The sequence below is a fragment of the Camelus bactrianus genome, chromosome 11, assembly GCF_048773025.1.
Source record: "Camelus bactrianus isolate YW-2024 breed Bactrian camel chromosome 11, ASM4877302v1, whole genome shotgun sequence".
Lineage (NCBI taxonomy): Eukaryota > Metazoa > Chordata > Mammalia > Artiodactyla > Camelidae > Camelus > Camelus bactrianus.
In genome coordinates this window covers 45,956,287-45,974,562 of record NC_133549.1, presented here as the reverse complement: position 1 = coordinate 45,974,562, position 18,276 = coordinate 45,956,287, and the positions used below count along the sequence as shown (strand labels likewise).

The 18,276-nt window shown below is 37.3% G+C and overlaps 1 protein-coding gene and 1 long non-coding RNA gene across 2 annotated transcripts in view; one reads left to right on the top strand and one right to left on the bottom strand.

The window, feature by feature from the left end:
- NOC3L (NOC3 like DNA replication regulator) overlaps nt 1-8,394 on the bottom strand; it is a 36,193-nt gene extending 27,799 nt beyond the window's left edge. Inside the window, exons 1-6 of the mRNA XM_010971195.3 lie at nt 7,945-8,394; nt 6,852-7,059; nt 3,553-3,685; nt 2,674-2,831; nt 2,029-2,082; nt 790-920 (exon numbers count right to left, since the gene is read on the bottom strand). Coding sequence (XP_010969497.2) covers nt 790-920; nt 2,029-2,082; nt 2,674-2,831; nt 3,553-3,685; nt 6,852-7,059; nt 7,945-7,953 — 693 coding nt within the window. The 5' untranslated portion in view covers nt 7,954-8,394. The remainder of the gene's footprint in view (nt 1-789; nt 921-2,028; nt 2,083-2,673; nt 2,832-3,552; nt 3,686-6,851; nt 7,060-7,944) is intronic.
- Nucleotides 8,395-9,961: 1,567 nt separating this feature from the next.
- Nucleotides 9,962-17,230, top strand: LOC123613126 (uncharacterized). The gene is made up of 3 exons (XR_006720471.2): nt 9,962-11,979; nt 12,102-12,175; nt 13,620-17,230. It is a non-coding gene; the product is annotated as an uncharacterized LOC123613126 (long non-coding RNA).
- Nucleotides 17,231-18,276: the final 1,046 nt, after the last annotated feature.

Below are 18,276 nucleotides of genomic sequence, written 5' to 3'. Positions count from 1 at the left end.
ATATAAGCCACATGCATTTTTTCTTTAAATGTAAATAACATATTTTATCTCTCAATAAACAAATATCTGTCACAGTAGGATGCTGCGCACACAAAGGTAACAAGAATAATAGTACCACTTAAATGAGTTCTTGTATATTTTATCACTTAATCCTCACAATAAAGTTTTAAAATTAGGTGCTATCCTCTTTTTAAAGATGAAGAAAATGAGTCTTGGGTAAAACACCTTACCCAAAGTCTAACAGACAGTACTGAGTAAAGCCAAGACTGAACCTCAGGTTTCTTGAGTTCACATGTTATAACTATCACCATCTTTCACTGCCCAAGGCCCACTGGTAATTCATTTCAATTCTTCAGTCTTTTTCACTTAAAAATATTTTCCACTTACATATCCATGTACTAATTTCACTGACTTTTGTGTAGTATGTTTCTTAATAACTCTATAGTTCAGTCAAGCAAATCAGCAAGTTGGTACTTCCTCTCTAGTATTACTAATTTTTACACTTACACCATTTTTAGAATTACAACATTAAGTCCAATATCTTCATTTAGACATGAAGAAAACAAGACTCAGAGTATTTAAATGACTCTTCTAAACTCACAGAAGAAATGAAGTTCAGATGTAGGATTAGGTTAAAGTTCTGTCTACTCTCTTATTCTAACTCAGTTACTACATTTTGTTAATGCTGTTCCTTCTTATGGGTGCTTATAGCTAACAAGAGAATCTTAAAAGATTAGACACTTACACCGTATCTAATATGAAGAGTCTAAAGAAATTAATTATACTTACATTACTTTCTGGATCTGATATTATGGCAGATGCCAAGGCTGCAATATGCATTTTCTTCTCCTGTAGTTTCTTCTTCCTTTCAATTAAATGTTCTTCTAACGTCAGCTCTCGAATGGGTTCTTCAATGATCTCTGAAACAGATTAACTTTCCCCTCTTAAACATTTCTTTATTTACAAGCATCTTTATTTACAAGCATTACTTAATTAGTAAAATAATTTTCTTGTAGTAACAAATAGTCATAATGAGAGCTAACTTTTATCGAGCACTTGCCATAGACCATGATTACTACATATCATCCTCTCAACAATCATATGAAGCAAGTACTATCACTGACTCCACTTTGTTGATAAACCGAGGCAAAGAGAAAGTAACTTGCTCATACACCAGGCAGAAATGGGATTCAAACCCAGGTAGTCTGACTTGACAGTTCATATTCTTACCTGTGCTAACAAACCCACAATAATTCATTCTAATTAAAGGAAAAAAGCAATCTGATTTATTTTTTTAAAAAATAAAAAAGAATATGCTCCTTCATTTTCAACTCTATACAATCATCTGAAATAAAATACATCCGCCTTAAGAAATTCACAGGGAACTAAATTTAATAAGCATACAAGCATGCTCTGTAGTGAGTCTCTTACAAAGGAGGCCTGAAAACAGGTAAATAGCTGACCTGTAATCTCATTTACACTAATAAGATTTGCTAAGAGAAAGTAAAATTTAATAAGCTTGTTCTATCACAAATTCTAAACAAATACAGTTTCAAACAATAAAATATGTTCTTTAAGTTTAACTTTGATTAGAACTCTTCCAGCCATTAGAAAACCACATTCAATTACATAAAGCAGGCATATATAAAATTGTTGTAACAAAGAATCAAAATGGTTTCATAACACAGATTCACTTTTGTAATTTAAAGCTAAAAAGTTAATAGTTATTTGTAGGCAGGTCTTTCACCTAAAATTAAAAAGAAATTCAAAATAGTAACAATTCACAAGACTCTTCATGCATGCCTAGCCATCATAAACATAACTGCACAAAATGTTCCATAATAAAAGCAATAAAGAATCAAATTACACAAGGTGAGACTTTCAAAATGTGGGAAAATGTTCAAAATGACCTTGAAATAACCAGTACTCCAAACTGCACATTCCAGATTTTATCTAAAATTAACTATTATACAAAAAAAGGTAATTCTCAATTAACAATTTAGTAACTAGAAAAATGCACCCTATTACCTTCCTCAGGTTCTGTCTCTTCCTGATCCTCTTCATCTTGGTTACTGTCAATAACTATATAGAAAACATGCAATTAAAAATGCAATAATATACTTAAGTGGTGATCACAAAGTAAAGCAAGGAAGTGATTACCATAAAAACTCATGAAAATAGTTACTTTTATTAGGAGGGAGCAATCAGTGACTGAGGGGAGCACAAGGGAAGTTTCTGGGTGCTGGGTGGGAGTATTTCTTTCTTGCCCAGATGGTAGTTTTATGGGTGTGTTTTTGTGATAAACCATGTAATTTCACATCTTTGGTATCTCGACTTTTGTGTGTTTATTTCATAGAAAATACATATAAGAAAAAAAGGCTAATAAGGGATGACTAATATGCTCTAATTTTAGAAACAACAGAATTAGAATGAAACACTCTGAAAAGAATCACCTGAACCTTGTGGCTTCAGTTGTACTCACAGTATAACGCACCTGAGATAATCATCTCTACTTCTGGCCAAAACCACTAAGCTTGCTATATGACAAATTGGAGCTACCCCTTTTTGTAGCTATGCGTAAAAGTCAAAATAAAATTAAATTTTGAGTGAAAAAAAATGTGATGTTGGTAAGGGGCTAAAATTATAACTAATACAAGGGCTGATGAGACTCACCTGGTTTCTCCCTGGTTTGTGGGATTATACCACTTTTATCTTTGATAGGAAGCAAGTGAATCAGTTCCTTCTCTGGTGCAGTTTGCAGGGTTCTTGGTATTTTTTCATATTTATCTATAACACGCTCATGCTTTCGTTTCTTGGCGTGAATAGGCTCACTGAAGGAAAAAAAACCTAATTTTTAGTTTGAATGTATTATTTAAAAAGGAACCTAGAGACCTATCATTTTTAAAGTGCAGAAAAATAAACCAATAACCAAATCTTTAAAAGGCATAGAGATATGAACACCTAGACCAGGAACATAGCAGGCATTCAAACAGTAAATGAATAAATGAGTTGTACAGTCTACTGTAAGACTCAACCATAGCTACATTTAGTTTTCCCTTTAGATAACAAATAGATTTTTTTTTCTTTTGAAGAAAAATCCACAGAGCCAAGGGTGACATCATGCTATTTTACTTTACCAAAAACCTTCAGAGCATAGCACAGACTTAGGAGATTGAAATACCTAAGTTTAAATTTCAGATCCACTACTTGTGACTATGGGAAAGCATTAGTTTCCTCTCTATAACTGGGAATAATACCTACTTAATAGGGTAATAAAGACTGAGATCATGGACATAGAGAACAGCATACTTCACCCATTCACTTCATTTCACTATTAAGACTCAAAAGAAATAAAGATATGCACTAGATAAAATCAACTTGTTTTATTCATGAACTCTCTTTATTTAGGAAATAAACTGAATAGGGTTTACTCTTTGTAAACATTGTGTTCAGAGCTGAGCAGCATCTTGCCATAACCACCTAAGCAAAATTCACAACCAAGTTTTTAACACTGAAAGGACGTGAGTGATCATAATGTAAATGAAGTATTACCTAGAAGAAAGATCTCTCGTTAGAAAAGATGCTCTTTGTCCTAAATCCTTCATTAACTGTAAGTCATCTTCATCCATCATATCTAAAGGAAGGGCTTCCTCTTCTTCTTCCTCTTCCCTCTCAATCCTTTTACCTATTCCACAGAAAAAAAAAAAAGAAAGAAAGAAAAAATGAGGAACAAGTATTAGAAATATAGAACTCTGAATTTTTGTGTGTCCAATAGGAAAAGCTTATGCTCCTAATACCTTAGCCCAGTGTTTTCAAATGGAAGCACTACTGACACGCTAGGCAGGACAATTCTCTGTTGTACTTTGGTGTCGTGGGCTAGGCAAAATGATCTCTGAAATCTAAATTCCAGCAGCATTCTTAGGTCACTGTAACAACCAAAAAATAAATGTCTCCACCCATTCTGCAATGTCTTTCAGAGCATCTGAGAAGCAATCAATCAATGACTTAGCCCTTCAACTCTGTCTGATCTCCAAAGACTTTCCATTCCACTTCAGCCACCCCCTTGTCAGGGCCACACCCCAAACCCTGGCTCACTCCACTCTGACCACAACCTGTTGTCCTTCTGACTCTCACTCAGTTATTTCACTACACTTCCTGACCAGATATATAGACCTTCAGTTAATCCTACTTAATTTACCAATGTGTTCTATCTTTACTTAGATAGTCGCTTAGTTTGCATGGTTATCACTTCAAACATCCTCCTGTCAATATCCTCAACTACTTCCCCTTCTACATTTTAGGCATTCACATCTAACAAGATTCCAGCTACAGATCATTCTAACTACTCTCTTTGTCCCTCGTTCTCCTTCTCTCTCTCTCAGTAAAAAATGAATAACCACCAAGTGCCAGCACTGTTCTAACCACTAAGGATCCACCCATAAACAAGCCAATCTTAGCATCTTTCCTAATGAACCTTATAATTGTTCCTGAATCCACTAACACTTGTAAATATCATTATACAAATGTACATGCTGCACAGAATGAAACACTGACCTACCTTAAATGAGTCTGTCATTTCTCAAAACTAACCAGCATTTGATTTATTTCCCTGGTCTACTTTCTCTCTGCCCTAGACTACCTTTTCAAATCTCTGACTATCATCACACTTCTAATCCCATCACCTACGTCATTTCACAAGCATCAGAGGATCCAGCTTCCTATGTCACTAAGAAAAGTTATAAGCTAAAAACTCCTGCAGTTTCCCACAATGAATTCAAGAGCATCTGCATCCATCTTTTCCTTTTTCCTTCACATTACACTGGAAGAGGCACTTTTCCTCCTGTGCTCTGGATCCCCAAAATTCTTGCCTTCACTGGACTTGTTCTACCATTTAAGTCCTCTCTCCCCTTATATCATCAACTTCTCCCATCTATTGATTTTATATTACCATTTTAGGATGGTCATTTTCCAGCAGGCAATTCATCAATATCTTACCAAAATTTAAAATATATTCTAAACTAGTTAAACTTTCATACAAGAGAAAAATAAGTGGCTGCTAAGAAAAAATATGAACAAAGTAGGAAATGAGGATAACTGTATCACTGGCTGCATAGATCTCGTATACCATAGCTAGAATACAGCTCTACCTCAGTCTTAACAGCTGTATAGTATTCCACCATATTGTACATTTATATTATTTATTTTAACAATCAGTTTTTGGTTGTGGTATTTCTTTGTTTCTCTCTTCCTTTTTTCTTTTTTTGCCATTATTAACGTTAACAATGTTGCAAAGAACATGCTTGGGCATATAAACTCTAGGCAAATTTTTTCAAATAATTACAAAACAAATTCCTAGAAGTGGGATTGTTGGGTCAAAGGAAAGTTCATTTTTTTTTAATCCTTCCTGTGACAGCTTACATGAGTTTATGAGTATACATACATATTTTTTTTTCACTCAAATGGTGTAAGCCTACCTCACATGTGGTGATAGCCTATAATTTCAAGTGAGTGAACGCTTCAATACAAATTTTCACTTCTTTTTTAAACTTAAAAATTTATTTTACAGACTATTTCATGTTAGAACATAAAGAGTTTCCTTCTTTTTTTTGAATTATTCTTCTTTTGATTTCTGAAACACTGTACAATTCAAGTTTTCTTCCTAATACTCTGGCTCTTTCTCAAACCCCAATACAGGTTTTTCTTCCTCTGTTTGTTTCTTAAATGCTAGGGTTCCTTAAAATTCTGTTTGAAGTTCTCTTTATTCTCTTGCTACACAGTCTCCATGATGATTCTGCCCAGGTCTGAGGCTTCAACTACCATGGATATGCTGATAATTTCCAAAACTATTCTCTCCAACCCAGATCTTTCCCTTGAACCTTATACTCCTATATACAACTGCCTGAGAGACTTCATTTAGATGCTCAACATGTAAGAATGAAGAAATCTTTTGTTTTTATTTTTAATATATAATTATTAACACATCATGCTCTTTAAATTCTTCTGAAATTTAGCCAGTAGAGATCTTAAAAAGCATCTAACTCAACCACTGCATTTCACTTATAGATGAAATACCTGGAGATTAAATAAGTGACCAACTAAGGCCACATTGCTAGTAAGTAACAAAATCAAGAGAAAAGCTCAAGTTTCCTGACTTCCAGTCCCGTGGCCTTTTATGTATCACAATAACATGTTACCAAAGGCTCAAACTAAATAGGTTAGGATAAGAGAATGAGATGGGCATGGGAAGAATGAAGAGTTGGATATAATCAAATGTGAATACCCTGAAAGTACCAGTAACGTTGCAGAAAAACTGGTCTGACTCAAAATAGTCACAATCCTTACCTGTTTTGAGTATTTGGGAGTTCCTAAATAGGTTTACAAAAGAATAAGCTTGACAATTACTGCTCAAATTCACTCCAAGTTTCCAAGTGAAAAGAAAGCCAGAAGTCCAGAAAACTAAGTGAATCTTGGCAACACAGCAAAGAATGCCCCAGCAAAAAGTTCCTACCTTAACTAAGTGCCATTCACTAATGGGAAAGTGGCAGCACTGGCATGCTGCCCAACATTTACTTACATGGCTACTCTGAGTTTGTTTTCCTAAGTATGTATTGTATCTTCAGATATACTTTCCAGACAAACTAAAAGCAGGGCTAGCTCTTTCTTACTGTGAATACTGTACTGAAATGTTTTCTCATACTGATTGTGATCCTCATATAGGACTACTATCTTTACCTACTCTTCAGAAGATCTGAGAACAAGAAGAGTGATTACTAGAAAGCAAAGTTATTCCATGAAGAGCATTTTAGAACAAATCAATGGAAACTGGAGCACGTGAATGCTCTCACAATTACCTGGTCGTTTTTCTTTTGGGTCCTCCAGTGGAACAGGTTTCTTAGACACAGCATCTCTTACAGCTTGCCTTAGTTTCCTCTGTTCTTTTCGGTACTTCTTGAGAGTGCTTTGTTGTTTAAATTGTTTGTTTTTTAGCTTGTTTTCAAGTTTGACTTTACTAGTTTTTAGCAACTTCCGAAAGCTGGGGACCTGTTTTTTATTTCTTCTCTAGGAAACAACAACAACAGGCACACTGCATACTCAGAAATTTATATTACTTCATTTTTAAAATCAGATTAAAGAGAACTGATATATAAATTTCATCGGACCAATTCCACAACTTTAATGTCTCACAGTCATGGATCTTACACACATAAGAGTTAAAACCAAACTATGGCATTAATCCTACAGAATGGCACTAGGTCATCAATTACTCAATCAGAGGTTCTTTCTGTGACCAGAATCCACAGCTGCTCAAAGGAGTCTAAGATTCAAAACAAGGTGAAGAACCACTGAGCTAGCGGTAAATCGTTATTCAAAGCTAGCTTAACACCTGTAGTTTGGCATACTAAGGGTAAAATGCTGACTGTTTAACAATAACAACTGGTATTTATGCATCGCTTTACTGTTTACAAAGTGCTCTTAACTTATTACCTCTAACAGCCTAGTTAATTAGTAACTGCTGTTATCCTCATATTACTGATGAAGCTATGGCTTAAAAACATAATGTGACTTGTCAAAGACCCTTAAACTAAAGAAAACAAAAATGAATACAGGTCTGTGGATTCCAACTTTCCTGTTGGTGACCTCTCACTCAGAAACTACTTGCTTTCCTATCTCCTTATACTTCAGGCGGGGCGGGACGGGGAAATGGACTCGTTTCAGGTCTCAGTTCTCATGGCGGCCCCCTGAAGCCAAGCGCTCACAGTGAGCCATGGAGGAGCCAGGTCTAAGGGCAGGGAAGCTGACAGCTCCTAGAGCCAAGAGGGAGCCCCTAATCTAGGCCACCATCCTCCATATAAGGGCGAAAACCCGCCGAAAAGCTACACCAAGCAGCGACTGTCAGGCAAAGGAGTCCTTAGCTGAGGAGACCAGGGTTCTGGAGACACTTACGGCTTTCATCCTGAAGTCTGCAGGTGGTCCCGGCCGGACAAATCCACCAGGCGCAGCTGTAACCCGCGAATCCCGAAAGGACGACACACGTGCGGAACCAGCAACACAGTGCAAGCCGGAAGCTACGTCTAGTCCCAGCCCCTCTCAATCCGCCGCCGCCGGAAATGGGGGCGGGACTTCCGTAGACAGGGCGGGCGCGCGCCCTCTCGCGGTCGCGTTCTTGCGGCCCTGGGCCCGAGGCGCCCGGGTTTGCACGCCCCTGACGGAACCCTGAACCGCCGAAGGCGAGTGGTCCCCAGGGGTTACTTTACAGGGTCTCTGAATATTTGATTCCCGTCCTATTTCCTTAAAATTCTTCAGGAAATCAGACTCCTTCTCTTAGAACGAAAGGACTTGATTTTTTTTCAATCACCTTACTGCATTTTGTGCCTCTCCTCATGTTCATCTTGTTGTAGGAGGTAGCTCGTCTCATCTTTCTGTTATAGGTTCCAATTTTTGTAGTCAGCTTTCCTCCCGTAAAGTCGCGAGGACAGAGAAGAGCTTACTCTTTTTGTGTAATACCCGCCCTCTCGCCTGGCCCTCGGTAGGCCCTATTAGGCGTGTTTGTGGAATGGCTAATGATTTCTCAGGACCTTCCGGCACTCAAAAGTCTCTGATTCTTAATGTTTTACTTTGAAACACTTTTTGCCTTAATTTTAACCATTGTCTGGTAAAGAGTTAAATCAGTTATGACTGCATTTCAGTATTTTACAACTGTTACCTTTCTGTAAATTCTGTCTGCTTAGTAATTTCGCCAAAGCCATTAGTTTTAATAGGATGATTTATGCATTATGAGAATATGTTTTTCAAAACGGTTCTCTCAAAGATTTTTTTTTTGATGAATAAATTTAAGAATTCCACTTCGGGTTATTAATAAAATAAAAATAATTTAGAAGTCTGTGATGCTGAACGCATCCCTGACACTGAGTCTGGCGGGGCATTCCTGAGCCAGGGGAGAAAAGCCAGCAGAGGCTCAAAAGATTCTGAGCTCCCTAGTGGGTTGGTCTTAAAGAGACTGAGACCAATTGCTGGATCTCATTTCAAAGACCAAGAATCCCATTCCATCTGGAACTCTTCTTTCCCTCCCTTCCAGCTTCCCCCAATTTCCCTATTGCTCTCTCTTCTTCCGCACACACTCTCAGAAACAGCAGAACCTGTCCCACTGGGGTATTACTTCATCAAATTGAAAACATTAGCCTGTGCTCTTCCCAAGTGTCTGAATTCCTTTCCAAACATAACAACTTATTTGTGGTCACTCCTATCTTTTCAAGCCTTCCCTCCAGTCTCTCCAAGGGTGAGACATCCCCATTTCAATTCAAAACCAACTTCTCCCAGCTTCCTCAGACTCCTGTATCACTAATTATCCCTTCTCTTCTGTATGGATCTTTCTCCTTGGCCTATAAATATATTCAGATCTCTTCCATCCTTAATTTTTTTTCTAATGACCCCATCTCCTTTTTTTTCTCTGTCTTTTTTTAAAATTTGAGAATAGTTGACCCATCTCCTTTTGTTTACTGTTTTATTTTCCTCCTTCCCTGCTTGTGTTTACTTCCAAAAAAACCTAGTTTTTTTCCTGGTGTCTCCTCTTCCTCTTCTCTAGTATCACAGCTCAAGCTTGTGCTAGCTTTTTTAAGAATTAAATCATACTCTTGGCACATTTTAAGTTTATAATCAACTAAAACTTTTGGATCATTTTTAAGCAATTGTTGCCAAGCTAAATTTCTCCCATCTTGAATTTGAGCGAACTATTTTTTAAACTCAACAAATGGAAGTTTACATGATTCCTACGAATGTAATCTGGTTATTCAGTTATATCATTCCCAGCTTTGTGTCACCTCCCATTCAGTCAATCCACTGCTGAGCTCAGTTTGGGCTCTAGACCCTTGGATCTTCCACAGCTTTCCTGGACACTTGAGCTAAGAAGAGTTACTGGGCTACCCCAAGCTATCTTCACAGGGATTGTCCCAAGAGATTCCTGTGAGCCCTTTGGAGATTCTTCCCATAAAATTCCACTGAAATTGTTCTCATTAAGATCACCAAAAACTTTCAAGTTGTGAAATTTTTTTAAGTGTATGTGGATTAGATTTCTTTCTTTCTTTCTTTCTTTTTTCTTTTTTTATTTCTTTTTTCTTTTCTTTTCTTTTCTTTTTTTTTTTTTTTTTTTTTTTTTGTAACCTCACTAGATCTCTCTGCTGCATTTCTCCTTTCTCACATTAGAATTTTGACTCTGTTGACTCCCCTAACAGTCTCTTCTCCAGGTTCTCCTCCTTCCATTCCTCTTCCTCCTGATTCTTCAATGCAGGTGATTCTCGGGGTTCTACTCTTGGCCTACTTTTCTACTTTTCTTCTTGCTCTACTTGCTCTTCAGGCATGATCTCATTCATCTACCTACTGCAAAGAGACTCCCAAATAGTTTGTCCAGTCCATACCTCTCCCTCAAGCTTCAGTCTTGTAGCCACCTACTTCCTGGACATCTCCATGGAACATCAAATCACCGTGTTCAAAACCAAATTATATTCTTCACTTGTGCCTCTTCCAGCAGTCCCTATTTCATTCATTTACCCATAGCTAGAATCCTGACATTCCAGAGATCTTTGGAAATAAGCCATGGCTTTCTTGGCCATTCACCATATTACAGTTCTTCTGTTTTCTACCAGCAAACTGCTTTGAAAACTGTCACTAGGTGGTCATAGGACAATAAGGCTTCTGGTGTTCCTGTCCCACAAGATAATTTATACAAGTTACAACAAGGGACATTGAAGAAACTAAAAGTGCATAACAGTCTCAAAGTAGATGCTTCATGTATCCTTATGAGAAATTATTAAGTGGGACCAGATTATAAATGTAAATCTCCAAAACCCCAACATCAAGAATTTGAAAATGGATATGTTATGACCTCTACCTTTGACAATGTTAAAATACAGTTAAGAAAAAAAATGCATATATATAGTTAGAAAGATAATTATGTGTGACCAAATAGAGACTAATAAGAGATTGCATAGGTGCTAAAAAAGATGAAAGAAAGCTACTTTGGAAGAAAGGACAGAGCAGTGTATACTTAAATGGACCCTTATGGAAAGGACAAAGTTCAGATAGGTGGGTAATATTTTCTAAGCAAGGTTACACAGGTAGTGCAAATAATTTATATTGTGGGTCATCAGGAAATTAGGCTAAAAGAGCTGATAACAATAATTAAAACTAATGATTAAGTATTCAATTAAAAATTTTTCAATTTTTATTTTTTATTTAGATATTTACATTTGCAAACTTGTTTTGTTTTTTTGTTTTTGTGGGGAGATGATTAGATTTATTTATCTATTTTTAATGGAGGTACTGGGAATTGAACCTAGGACCTTGTGCATGCTAGACATGCACTTTACCACTGAGCTCTACCCTTCCCCGCTCAATTTAAAATTGTTAACAAAAAAACTAAATAATAACAAAAAATAAAATAATAATGTAGTAGATGTTTTTGTTGTCCCAGTGACATCCTCTCAGCACTTGTCATTCCTTACATGCCAGAAAAAAGTCCTCTGCAAGTACTTGAATCTTTTCACTTGAAGACTTTTTCTCAACTCCTGCAGGGCAGGCTAGAAGTGCCAAGAAGTTTTCACCCCTGAGAGCAGATTCATCCGATGACAAATGGAAGCTCATGGATAAATACATGGATGAGAAAAGTGTTTTCCAAAGACATCATGGACCCAAAGGTGTGATGATTAAGTTAAGATTCTTGTGATGGGGAGATTCATTCTGGACCGTCCAGGTGGGCCCTAAATGCAATCACTTGTGTTCTTGTAAGAGCTAAGCAGAGAGAGACTTCACACAGACATAAGAGGAGGAAGCAATTTGGCCACAGAGGCCAAGCGTGTCGAGCGGTAGCCACCAGAAGAGGGAAGAGGCTGGGAACAGTCTTCCCTGGAGCCTCTGCAGGGAGGATGGCCCTGCTGACTGCATGATTCCAGTCATACTGATTTCGGACTTCTGGCCTCTAGACCTGTGAGTGAATAAGTTTCTGTTGTTTTCTGCCTCCAGATTTATGGTAATTCGTTACAGGGGCCGTAGAGCACTAACACACCAATATTTATACTAATAAATATATCCATGTTTTCATTCCCCAGAGACAGGACAACTCTGAGGCATCTTGCACATTGTCTCCAGGAGTCTGCAAAAGGACTGAGCCCCATCTGCAGAGGTAATCCATATCCATTCTATTACCATCCTTCTCTTCCTTGTCTCACGTCCCTACCCTGCCATCAGTGGCTCCTGGTCTCTCCTTCAAAACAAACCACGAATACTCCAATCCTTGTATATTAGTTTCCTGGAGCTGCTGTAGCAAAGTACCACAAATTGTGTGGTTTAAAACAACATTTATTCTCTCGCGGTTGTGGAGTCTAGAAGTTGGAAATAAATGTGTTGCTGCAGTTAGTTCCTTGTTAGGGCTCTGAGGAGAAAACTATTCTGTGCTTCTCTCTTAGCTTCTGGTGATGGCTGGCAACCCATGGTGTTCTTTCGTTTCTAAATGTATCACTCTAATCTCTGCCTCCACCTTTACATAGTATTCTCCCTGTGTCTCTGTTGCCTTCACCAGCCATCTTCCTCTCATATAAGGGCACTAGTTAGATTAGGGATCCATTCTGATGAACTTATCTCAACTTCATTACATCCGCAAAGACCCTATTTCCAAATAAAGTCACATACATAGTACTGGGAGTTAGGATTTTAACGTCTTTTGAGGGGGCACATAATTCAACCCATAACACCTTGACAAAGGGTCAGATTCGAGGGACCCCAACCTAAGACAGTTATCACTAAGCACTTTTTGTATATCTCTAAACATAAATTACTTTGTTTAATTCTCAACAATCTTATGAGATAAATATTAGCTCCATTTTAAAGTTAACAAACCTGAGGATTAGATATTATAGTGTAATCAAGTGTGTCTTAGGCCAGGTGGGAAATATAATAAGATTTCAGTCCCACCAGTGGGAGTGGTTTTTAGAAAAAGGGATCAAATACCTAAGCTCTTTTTCTAATCTGCCATATTACAGATCAGGAAACAATTAAAGAAGAATTTTCCTGGAGTTGTGATATAAGTTCTCTACTACTTAAGATTTTTATTGATAAATTAAACTTCTAAGACCTAATGTTACCTGTTTCTTTACTTGCATTGGCCATTCCGAGCCACTTTATTTACTCATTACTTTCAAAAATCTCTAGGAAAGGGAAGTAGATTCCATGCACAAAGTCATGTACAGTTTCTAACAGTCCCTTTGGCAGCAATAGTTGCTCACTCTTCTGCCTGTACCAGACTCTGCTAGGAGCTCTCTGTGAAACAATGTTCTGCAAAACAAGGATGCATTGTTTCTGCTTCTGTTCTAAAGCTGCTGGGAAGTATGCTGAGCAGGGAAGAGACTATAATGAAACCAACATCTAAGGTATTCTATATACCATTCTCACGTCTCTCACAATGCTGCTCCTGTTGATTCTAATATTCTCTACTCCATCTGTCACCAAAGGTCGTCCTTCCTCTGGTTACAAGTTTGGAAATACTTCCACTTGTGGATTTATCTACATACACCCTGAAGACCTGCTTAGGTGACATTTATGCTTCTGATTGTTGTCCTTCATTTTTTCAGATACTTCTGATTATAACTTAAATCCACTTGGGTGAATAAATCGATACATAAGTGAAATCAGGATATTTATGAATACATTGATGAGACGTCTGGATGGTCCAAAATATCAATTCCTACATCTGTCCTACCAGAAAGAAGATAAAGATCTGCCCCTAATGAATCTCTTTCTTGGGCCCACAAGGAGTAAAAGGACTTTTTAATGTTCTATTTAGGATTTTTAACATCCAGAAAAAAAGGGAATCAGTGGCTTTTGGAGGTGACAAAAATGGGCAGTGGAGGAGGGGATGGAGGTAAGTGAAAGAGATTCCAAAACAGCTTTCAACATAATATAATGATGTGTGTGTATCATAATATAATGATACTTTCAGTAAATGTGTGAGTTATATATATTTGCTTGACAAACTACCCTAAAAGTTAGCAACTTAAAACAATAATAAACATTTATTATTTCACACAGCTTTTGTGGGCCTGGAGTTTAGGGGGTGGTTTTGCAGGATGGTTCTGTTTCTGGAAGTTGCAGTCTAGTTGTTGGTCAAGGCTGCAGTCACCTGAAGACTTTACTGAGCTCAAGAATTAACTTCTAAATGGCTCACTTGTATAACTCCTGGCAAGAAGCATCAGTTCCTTACTGGCTGTTGGCAAGAAGCTTCAGTTTCTCACTATGTGAACCTTTCCATAGGGCTGCTTGAATGTCTTCATAAAGCAGTAGCTGGCTTCCCCCAGAGCAAGTTATCCAAGAGAGAGCAAGGGGTAAGCTCTAATGCCTTTTAAGATCTAGTCTTGTAAGTCATTACTTCCACTGTTCAGTTTGTTAAAAGTAAGTCACTTAATTCAGACCACTCTCAATGATAGGGGAATTAGAATTCACTTTTTTGAAGGAAAGAATCAAGGAATTTTTGAATACATTTTAAAAAACATCAGTGTTGGGTTCAGTGAATATTTATTGAGCATCTTTAATGGAATCTGGGTAGGCACTGGAATTTAAACACAAATTATTCTCCTGTCACCTATGACTACAGAAATCAGAGTTTTTATGTAGATAGACAGGAGGCAATTTTAGATTATAGGCCATAACATGACTATGATAGGTTCAAAGCTGAATGGATGTGAAGATGAGATCTAAATCATGGAGAACATGAGGGACTGATTTTCTCCTGAACAAATGAGGAAGGATATTTTGTAACAAGTGTGATGGTCCATTCAGAAAACTTCAAAGGACCTGAACTGAGAACTGAATACCAAAGTACAGAAGCAGTGACTTACTCCATCTCCTAAGCCCAAACACTGAGGTTATTACTTTGTATCTACAAATAATCAGTAAATATTTGCAGGTTTGTTGAGTTAAATTTAACTGATGAATTAAGGTGAACCCTAAGTATAAACTTAGATACCCAATCTGATTGTTACAGATTTTGATTACTATGTTTCTTCTGGATATTTTCTGTTACTTATGTCTTTGGCATGGTCAGCTCTTTTCTCCAGAATTTGGAGCAGTCACATAGGCACAAACCAGAGGCTCATGGGCCAAATTCTGCCGGAGGAATAGTTTTGTTTGGTTAAAATTCTGCGTGTGTTTATGTGTGTGAGATATTTTTCATTGATTTTTGAATCCTTTATGTGGGGTGTACACTCAATATGCACCCTCTTGTTCCCCCACGGTCCCACTCCCTCCTGTTATCTGACATCCATCAGCCTTATGGGTCCCAAAGGGCATTTGAGTGTGAGATTCACGCATCTAGGTTTTAAATCTCAGGATTACACTACTTATTATTATTATAACCTATTCTTATTCTCCATCCCAAGGGTGAGCTCTTTCCTGTAGATCACTTTTGGCTTTTGGTCAGAAGTACAGTTCTGGCAGCCACCTTCATTTTTAGCTTAGTCAGTATCCCCTCTTGTTTTCATCCTGTCTCTTTGTTCCCTCCTCGTCAGCATTCTTGCAGAATGTTCTCCTTTTCCTGTATCTTAATCCCCATGTCCTAAATGATATATAGAAAAAAAGCATGAACATTGAGGGCAGAAAGACTTAGTTTTTATGGAATTTTTAAATGGGGGTGACAATGCCTACCTGTGAGTGAGACAGTGTATACAGTATAGCACCTGGCATGGGAAAGGTGGGGTGAACTTAAGAAACAGTCCCTCCTTCTTTCTGATAAATCATTTCATGATCTTCTGTGAGGTCATTTGCATAGCTCTTCCACTTTGATTCTCTTTTCCTATCTTTATTCTTGTCAGTTCACTCATTTATCCTTTTATTAATTCACATGTCACAAATATTAACCGGCCACTTACTCTATCAGCCACTGTGTCAGGGGATGAGAACCAGAAAATGATACTATCCTGCTCTTGTTGAGTTTGTGGTCTACTAGCAAGAAGCAGATATTAATCAAAGAACCACACAAATAAATGTAAAGTTTTCTCATTCTAAAATGTTTGGTTGTAATTAATGCCAAAAAGGAGAGAGTAGATGGGGTTAAGACTTATTATAATAGAGGTATATGGCCTCACACCAGAGAGCTCATGGAAGGCTTTTCCTGAAGAAATGATGACTGAGTTGAGATCTGAAGGAAAGAGGAGTTAACTCTGTGTGTGTGTGTGTGTGTGTGTGTGTGTGTGTGTGTGTGTGTGTGTGTGTGTATACGTGTGTGTGCAGTGGTGGTGGTGATAAGAATTTCCAGCAAATAGAACAGCATGTGCAAAGCCCTGTGATGAAAGGGAGCTGAAGCTTATTACTAGTCAGAGTTTGCTGTTCACTTGCTTGCTTGCTTGCTTCCTTTTCCTTCCTTTATTTTTCTTCCTCCTTGAATGCAGAGAGTTGTTAACACTTTTCTCAGTTATCATTATTCATCCATGCAAAGGCTCTCCATTAAATTTTTTATCAATATACTCAGTTTTATCCCCCTTTCAGCAATTCCTTTCTCCCCTCTTCCATGTGCAACCACTTTAATGTAGCTTTAAAATTTTTATTTATATTCTTGTGAAAAGTTGTATTTGTTTTGTATGTATGTATGATTAATTTATGTTAATAATATTGTATTAGTATTCTCATTTTTTTCTCTCATTTGGCACTTTTTTTTCATTTTCCATTTTTGATAGGTAGAATTGTTACAGTTTGACTGCAATATACAATATATTGTATGTAAATACATATACACAATATACTGCACATATTTTTTTAATTTACACATATGTACTGTTCATTGTTTCTAAGAACATTTAGAGCTTTAGCTTTTTAAATTTACATAGTTATCAAAGGAATAAAGGCACCATCTTTTTAATATCTACCCAAGTGCTCTGCGTATGTCTAATCTGCTGTTGCTAATATTGCATGGTTCTACATCATGGTTATTATATATTTACTCCAATTCAGGATTATCTCCAGTCCTTTTCCACCTCACACGACAACAACACATTTTAATGAGTGTTCTTTTAACACATCCCCATAGGGACCTGTGAGAAAATTCCTTTGAAGGGTATAACCAGGAATGCAACTGCTAGGTCATAGGTATGCATGCACTTGATTTGACTAGGTCATGCCAGCTAGGTTTCCAGAAGAGCTCAGTTATCAGAGATTTTCTGTTATATGGTCACCTCTTCCCCACTGCTCTCCAACAGAGCATCTTGGATTCTATTCAGTTCTTTTGTTCTCCTTACATCTTTTATCCTTCACACGTCCATTTTGAGCAAGGCATTGGGGTTCTGTTATCTCCCTGTAGCCTAGATCCAGAGCCAGTTTACCACATCCCTCTCAGGAATTTACAACACACAGTTGTAAAGATAAGATAATCGCCATCTTCTAAATCACCATCTGTTGTCTTTTCTTGAACACTTCAAAGTACTGTAAGATGATCTGTAGCCCATAATTTGTGCACTTCTCCATGGTCCCCTTTATCTAGTTATCTAGTCACGAAGGTGAACTGGAAGCAGGTTGGACCAAAGAAATTTTTGACTTAGTCTGAAAAGAAATATAAATGACTAGGTAATATGGGAGTGGGGGTGAGGGGTGGGAGGGAGGTCTAGTTTTATTAGTAGTACTTTTCAAAGAAAAGTGATTTGAAATAGTTAAGAGAAGTCCTTTTACTCATACAAAGTTGGGAAGTTTTTAAAAGATGTAATCCATCTTCGGGAGGGTTCGGGAAGATAGGCATTTCCACATAGTACTGGTCGGAAATGTAAAACTGTACAACGTTTTTGCAAAGCAGTTTGAAAATGTGTATCAAAGGACAAAATAGTAACTTTACAGTGTAGAAACCTAGCAGGCATCATCTTGACTAAGTTATTAAAGTTAATATCACAAGTATTGGGATAAACCAACATTATGTACCTCCTGCTACAATGTATGAGGACACAACATCATTTCTGTGATGTTCTTACCAAAAATGCATAACCTGAATGTAATTATGAGGAAACAATTAGGCCAAACCTAAATGGAAGGATCTTACAAAACAAGTGGCCAATCTTCTTCGAAAATGTCAAGGTCATTCAGGATCAGTTACATAGGTTACAGGGCCCTGTTCAAATTAAAATGTGAATTTTTCAAAAAAAAATATTTTAAAATGCTGAAGAATTTCAAGATAGCAACAACAGAGCATTAAACCAAAAGTTGCAGGGCCCTGTGTAACTGGACAAGTAACATGTCCATGAAGCTGGCACCGAT